Source organism: Nannobrachium achirus (genome assembly GCF_963921795.1).
Source record: "Nannobrachium achirus genome assembly, chromosome: 23".
Lineage (NCBI taxonomy): Eukaryota > Metazoa > Chordata > Actinopteri > Myctophiformes > Myctophidae > Nannobrachium > Nannobrachium achirus.
In genome coordinates, this window is record NC_137830.1 from 25,540,411 (window position 1) to 25,547,998 (window position 7,588).

The 7,588-nt window shown below is 40.6% G+C and overlaps 1 protein-coding gene across 1 annotated transcript; it reads left to right on the top strand.

Annotated features, from left to right (window-relative positions):
* Positions 1-803: 803 nt before the first annotated feature.
* On the top strand, positions 804-7,247 carry LOC308308830 (cyclin-dependent kinase 4-like; the record flags this gene model as incomplete). The annotated part of the gene is made up of 7 exons (XM_080754282.1): positions 804-1,033; positions 1,515-1,644; positions 2,459-2,599; positions 4,872-4,981; positions 5,396-5,446; positions 6,539-6,671; positions 7,137-7,247. The coding sequence occupies 7 exons, from the start codon at positions 804-806 to the stop codon at positions 7,245-7,247; spliced, it is 906 nt and encodes a 301-aa protein (XP_080610408.1).
* Positions 7,248-7,588: the final 341 nt, after the last annotated feature.

Sequence of the window (7,588 nt, forward strand, 5' to 3'; positions counted from 1 at the left end):
CCAGAATTTAGTGGCCTACATTACATGTGCTGATGTGCTTAAAACGTTCTTAATCCTTTACAGCTGGCAGCTCCACCATAAAGACTGTTCAGTGCTCCAGATATAGAGGTCAGAGGTAAACGAGATTGCATGTGCTCAAAGTTAAGCGATTTAAGTTTTGTTTTGTCTTGTTTATGATGCTAATAACTGGATTTTGATTGATAATGTGCTCTTTTCCGCAGTATAGGCCCACTGCACTTTTTTAAAGTCTTGTTTTGTTTTGATTCAATGCAGGCCTAATGGAGTCCGCTAAAAAAATACATTTTGATTGAATAAGCTGCTTTGCTTAACTAGGATTGCATTGCACATCGTTAAAAATCACAAGTAAATAGGCTACCTTGTAGTTGTAGCCTAACACTTTTTGTGTTATCTTTTGCATAGAAATTCGATTATTCCTGTGGTCGATTGATTGATTGATTGAAGAGTTTATTAGCAGTTTGCAATAGAAAAAAAGTACAGTTTCTTTCATGACAGCGCAAATCACTGGTACAAGGTCAACTAAAAGGACATCCTGTAAGCTTTACGGCTTATTTACATAGGGAGTCAGGGACCACTTTATGTATCTCATATAACATTGGAAGACAGATGGATAGAACATAGTACTTTACATAGGATAACATCAATTACAAAAGCAGAAAAGGGGAGAAAGAAGGGGGGGGGGTCAAGGGTCATGCTTTGAATTTTCCATATTTTACCCTCACTGCTTGCTGATATATTTTCCCTTTCTTCTTATTTCACCGTACTTTGCCAGCATTAGGTTAATCATGGGTGAACTCTGCACTGGATACACAATCCTAGCAGAACTAGGCGAGGGTGCTTTTGGAAAGGTTTACAAAGCCAGGGAGGATGAGGGCGAACAGCTGGTAGCTGTGAAGAAGATGCATTTCGGTGAAGGAGATCCAGACTCTCCAGAGGGAGCTATTCCTCCCCTCATGATCCAAGAGGTTGCCCGCTTGCACCAACTCGAGGACTTGACCCACCCCAACATAGCGAAGTAAGTGTATTTTCAGCATTAAACACTGGTTTAAAGTAACTAAGTAAATGTAAGTAGCCTACTGTACTTAATCTTCAGTATTTATAAATTGCAATATGTTTACTTCTACCCCATAATATTGTGCTTGTCTTTTACACAACTACAATGATATAAAACCATATGTGACAAGATACTTCTGAATTTGATTATTATTACAAAACACACTAAACCACTTCAGCCCTATATGGACTACAGTATATTCCAGATCAGCTATTTTCAAAATATGTTGTATGTAATAACTTGTGAAATGGGACATTCTGCAAATGAGCATTTTTACTTACGTAATTTTTTGATGCAGACACATTTTTACGTTTACTCAAGTGCATTTTGAATACCGTCTATTACTTATTTATTGTTAAAGTCTGAATAGATTGGTTGCATTTTGATTGATTTTTACTGTTGTGTATGCTTTGGCCATTATGTGCTTTTTCTTACTCTGCAGTTTGTTGGACGCATCTGCTGGATACATGGGAAGCTGCTTGGGTCTTACCCTTGTGTACGAATACTTTGACCAAGACCTGGCTGCATACGTCTCCCAGGTTCCCAGTTCTGTAGGCCTGGATGAAATGAAGGTGCAAACTGTTGTGCTGTAGACGTTGAATCTTTGAGCAGTTCTAACCGCTCCTACCTCTGGCTTTGTCTGTTTGTGTGTGTGTGTGTGTGTGTGTGTGTGTGTGTGTGTGTGTGTGTGTGTGTGTGTGTGTGTGTGTGTGTGTGTGTGCGCGCGTGCGTGCGCGTGTGTGTGTGCGTGCATGTGTAGATAGTATATTTTTACAATTTACCATCTATTCTACAATATCGATAAAAAGGTTTTACAAAACCAAACAAACTTACATTTATCAATAAAAAAGGAGCTTAAAGGTGACATATGAGCCAATAGACTTTAAGTAAGCAGGTAGACCAGGGGTCTTCAACGTTTTCAGGCCAAGGACCCCTTAGTTGAGAGAGAGATGAAGCAGGGACCCCCACAACCTGTTCATAGATTCCATATAGTTTAATTGTTTGACGGCACAATCATCAGTGTATTTTGGATTCATGTCAATTTGTGTTTTCAGATATTTAACCACTTGAACCGTCAATACTTAATAAACTTGACCTTTCACTCTGTACTTTGTCTGCTCTTTTCCCCTCTGCACCAAACCTCTTTGCCGAAAATAGCCGATCGTTGTGAGCTTGTAGATCGGCTATTTTTGGCTAAAGTTCTCTGAATATGGACGCTCGGGTTCAAGTGGTTAATATAGAAAAGGAGAAAAATATGTTTCTATCACACAAAGATCTGGAGGACCCCCTGTAGTAACTCGGAGGACCCCCTAGGGGTCCCGGACCCCCTGTTGAAGACCCCTGAGGTAGACCATTCTAACACCCGCCCTCCCCCCGTCCTTACAGGAACTGATGGTGCAGCTGCTCCGCGGGTTGGACTTCCTACATGCCAACAATGTGGTCCATGGTGACCTGACGCCACAGAGCATCCTAGTCAGCAGCAGTGGACAAGTCAAGATTGCTGAATTGGGATTGACAATTCCACAGGTAAATGTATCACCTGGTGTTAGTTTAGTATTTATTTTTGTACTTGTGCTCGCTGTCACCTAAATCAGTGGTTCTCAACCTTTTCAGTCCACAACCCCAAAAATAATCATAGTTTAACTGGGGTCCCCCACCACCCTGACGAGCACTAAGAGTTGAGGCATCACATTTTGTATAACATGTTTCTATTGTGAAAATAGCAGATCTACATGCTCACAACGCCTCGTGTTTTAGATCGGCTGTTTCCACAATTTCTGCCTCCAATATTTGAGAATTTGGCCAATGTTTAATTTGTCATTTTAGAGGTATTAAAAACTCCTTAAATTGTCACTTTAGAAATGTGCATATACCCTTTATACACTTAAACCTTAAGTTGGTTTGTTTACTGTTGAGTGAGAAAACAGTGTTGCACATTAAGTTAATCATATGGGGACCCCGCAAAATAATTTGGGGACCCACAGGTTGAGAACCACTGACCTAAATCAGTGGTTCTCAAACCTTTTTTTATTTATTTCAAGGATACCCATAACTCTTGAGAGCGTACACTCTCAGGGTTACACACCTCCAACGGTCCATTTGGAACCCCCTCAAGGGTCCCTAGAGCACACTTTGAGAACCGCTGAGCTGAAGCACATATAATTCACAAAAATGTAATCGTTAAAGACTGACATTCCTGAAACAGATCATTTCTAACAATCCCACCAAAAGCTATTCATATTCTTTTTTATGTGTATTACTACATGACTTGACATCTAAAGAGGATACAATTCCCTTATCTGTACTGTTCCAGAGGGAGCGGAGTGTCAGGAGTGTGACCTTGCTCCCTACATTCTAGCCTTATCTACAACTGGTGTTAGATCCAAGTTCTCAGGGCGCACACGCAAACTAGCAAACGTATTCACTACTAAGCAATATAACATAATAATATAATTTTGCCTCATCAGGGTTTTAGTGGTTAAACTGAAGTGATATTGATACATTTCTAATATGATCAAAGTATCTTTCGGCACCCTTGGACTTGCTTCACAGCACCTTAAGGTGCCATGGCACCCACTTTGAGAAACCCTGGTATGTAGTATAGGTTGAATTGCATTTTGGGATAGAGGTGTGCATATTCATTGGACTCATGATTCGAGTACATTTCACCTGTTAGTGATTCTATTTGATTCTACGGTACATCTTGATGCGTCAAAATGTTCTGTATTTTTCAGTTAACACAGGCAGTCAAATACATATTATGGCACATTATAAAGTGCTCTAAAATTCTTCTTCAAACATAAATGTGTTTGTGTCCAATTAAATTAGTAAACCAGACTAAATAAATGGTATAAGCCTACAGTAAATATTGTGTGAATGTTGGTTCGACATGAACTTTACTACGGCGCTACTGTAATACAAAAATGAGGTTTTCACAGTTGAAAGATAGGAGAGTATACAAATGTAACCAAATGGATGCACTTCAGGAAGAGTGAAATGATATTCCATCGTTTAGGGCTTTCCATATAGCAGAATTAAAATCTCACACGTTGCGACCTGTCGCGAGCGTGTAGAGCATTAATTAATTAATTGATTTTTGTGTTCATTTTTCACAGCCCATCCTTTATGGGATTATTCAGACACAATTTAAAGGACATTTTCCATTGCCAACATGCTGACATAAAAATAATAAACAAAATAAACAAACACAGCAAACACGGCACAAGGAGAGAACAAATCAAAAACAGTTTGAATGAATATTGTACTTTACTTTTCCATTAACATCACAGATGATGTGGCTAAGAAATATGCCCAGATTGTCTTGCTTTGAAAATCCTGGCTGACTTTATGACTTGTTGGTGTCAGCCTCCCGAGTCTCTTAGTCCCTCAGAGGGGGCGGAGCGTCAGTAGTGTTGGAATAGATCTAACGTAGCATCACAGACAGTTGCCTTTGAAAATAATGTGGAGAACCAACAATACATGTTAATAGGCTCTAATCAATTGTGTCACGTCATTGCATCGACGCAGAATCAGGCATCGCGATGCATCTTAGACTCAATCATCTTTTAAACCTCTTATTTGTGGAGGTGCTGCTGATTGGTTTGGGGATACTGTTTGTGTCTTAAATCTGTGTTATCTACATGCCTCTGTCTTAAACTGGCACTCCATGCAAACTAAGAAATGCATGCAAGGGGATAAAGATTAACCAATGTTGATTCCTTTCCTGACTAAATGATCATATTTAATCATTCATCATTCATCCCTCTCTTACATTCTTGATTCCTGTCGCTCTTTACAGGTTGTGACACTTTGGTACCGGGCTCCTGAGGTCCTGCTCCGTTCCGTTGGCACCTCCTCAGTCGGCATGTGGAGCGCTGGCTGCATCTTTGCTGAGCTTTCCCTCTTGACGTATGAGCAGAAGTAGATTTCTTTTGTCTGGATTCGATGAATTGAGTACAAAGGACCCCAATGAAAACATGCCATAGGATGACTTGGGTTTAAAAGTGGTTTTAACATTTCTTGGGTTCAAATCATATTGAACTCTACTTTCCTGTGCTTTTTTTTAGCAAATTACTAATAAAGTATTCAATCAATCAAACTCGAACCTGTGTCGCGCTGTCAGGCTACCATGTGGTGTAGTAGAATGATTACTAAATACACTTTATATGGTATAGACGCAGACGTGAATATATGTTAGTGTTTGTACAAGCAATGTGTATTTTGTTGTATACGAGCGGTAAATACTGATGGAGCTGTCACAATGTGTTGAGCCTCGTTCTGGGTGTTATACGCTCAATTACTAATGTGTTCTTTGTTCCACAGACCATTGTTCCAAGGAGAAACAGAGGCTCATCAGCTCCACACAATCTTTAAGTAAGTGTCCTCCCCAATCATATTTGGTATCAGTTTTGATATTTTTGTTTGGTTACCTACCAGTTGGCTCAAAATGATCCCATCCGATCGAGTTGGCCAGCCAGTCAACAGTAATATAATTGGCGAAATTAATGGAAACTCAGACGATGTTATCTCATTCTTAAGAGATGTAGTTTATTTTTCTTGCACTATGATTGTTCTGTGAAATTTCGACATACAAACAAATTTATACAGGCTCTTCCTACCAATACTACAGATTCTCATATTATCAGCCAACTCAACATACTAGAGCAAGGGTCTTCAACCGGAACCCCTAGGGGGTCCCCAGAGTTACTACAGGGGGTCCTCCAAATCTTTGTGTGATAGAAACTTTTTTCTTCTTTTTCATATTAACCACTTGAACACTAGTGTCCATATCGGAGAACTTTAGCCAAAAATAGCAGATCTACAAGCTCACAACGATGAGCTGTAGTTCGGCTATTTTCAGACCACACGTTGTGAGCTTGTAGGTCTGCTATTTTCGGTAGTCTGGGATCAGTTCACTTTACGGGGTTTGATCCGGTCGGGAGCGGAAACCACTTTACGTCATGTTGTAGTCCTAGACGGACTACACTTTGGCCGGAACTATCAACCGGATTCAGTTTTAACCCAAAATATTCCCCTGCACCCAAGGACATACTTTTAGGGCCTACCTAATAAACACCTTGATGAGGCGTAGTTTTGCTTTCGAAAAATTCGTTTGGTATGTGCATCTTTTAATCCAACTCGTAGCGACTGGCAAGACTAAGTAGGCTACTCCAGCATTTTAAAAGGGATTGGGGAAACAAACGGGGGGAACCAAATCAAAGCGACGCCGCTTCTTCTAGTGGTTTCCGCGCTTTAGGCGGAAACCAAACGGTCTGTTGTGAACGAACACCAGGCTCTCTCCCGGGAGAAAGCCTGGTAGGCGAGGTTAATTTTCGGTGAGTGGCTAAGTATGAATCAGGCTTCAGAATGCCAATATACATTATCCACCAGTACATGGCAACACTGTAATCCTCTGGTATGTGGACATGGGAGAAGTTTAGTTGGTCCCTGACTTGTGCTTTGCAGGATGATTGGTGTGCCAAGCGCAGAGGACTGGCCCACGGAGAGCCCAATCCCCTACTTTGCCAACTGGGGACCAGAGGTCCCCGACCCTCAGCCGCTGCCTGACCTTGGCCAAGAAGGGACTGACCTTCTATCTGTGAGTATAACCTTTAGTGCAGCTGGATGCTGCCCATGTAGTGGTGTCATTGCGAGTCACAGGAGATGATCCCATTAAAACCTGGAAAGCATCTATACAATTTTAGTTAATATAGCATCACAGTCATTTGAACCACTTTAACCACTATTTTATATTTTGGCTATTCAAAAATAGCAGATCTACAAGCTCATAGCTTTGATCTATTTTTGAAACATCATTGAAATTTGTGCAAATCCCTTTTAAAGACAACATTTTAACTAAAATCGTTGCTTCTGGGGGCAGATGGAACACACTATGAGATGGGGGTCGGCGGCCAAATACTTATAATTTGGGGAGGTCCTTGACATGAAAATGTTTGAGAACCAAACATTTGAGATAAAGAAACATAGGCTTTTCGGAAAACTGTTTAGAAGACATTTATGGAATCATCCTCAGGTCTTAACCTCTAATGCACTTTTTTTTTAGCAATGTCTGGTATTCAAACCCACACATCGCATCTCTGCCTCGGCAGCCCTGGCACATCCCTTCTTTGATGAGAGCCCTGGATCACCACCCGCGCCACCACAGGAGACCTAGCGTCCCTATTCTTGGCTAGTCACCCATTGGAAATAGCCCAGGGGAAAAGGAAAATGCTTTCTGTTTTTAGTTATGTTCATTTAAGATGCGTTTTTTTTTTTTTTACTTTTGAATTATGTTTGCGTGAAATGCTGAAATAAATACATACATTGATATTTGCCTCATTCTATTTTTCTTCTCATGTCCATTTAGAAAACTGCAGCCCCACATGCCTAGTATCTATTTTTTGGTCTTGTCACTCACTGGTCACATCAAGTGTAACTGTCAGCACCTCATATCCTGTGCTTGTGTGTACTGTTAGGAGTAGTTCACCCCCAAAATGACTTTTTCTATAGATTACT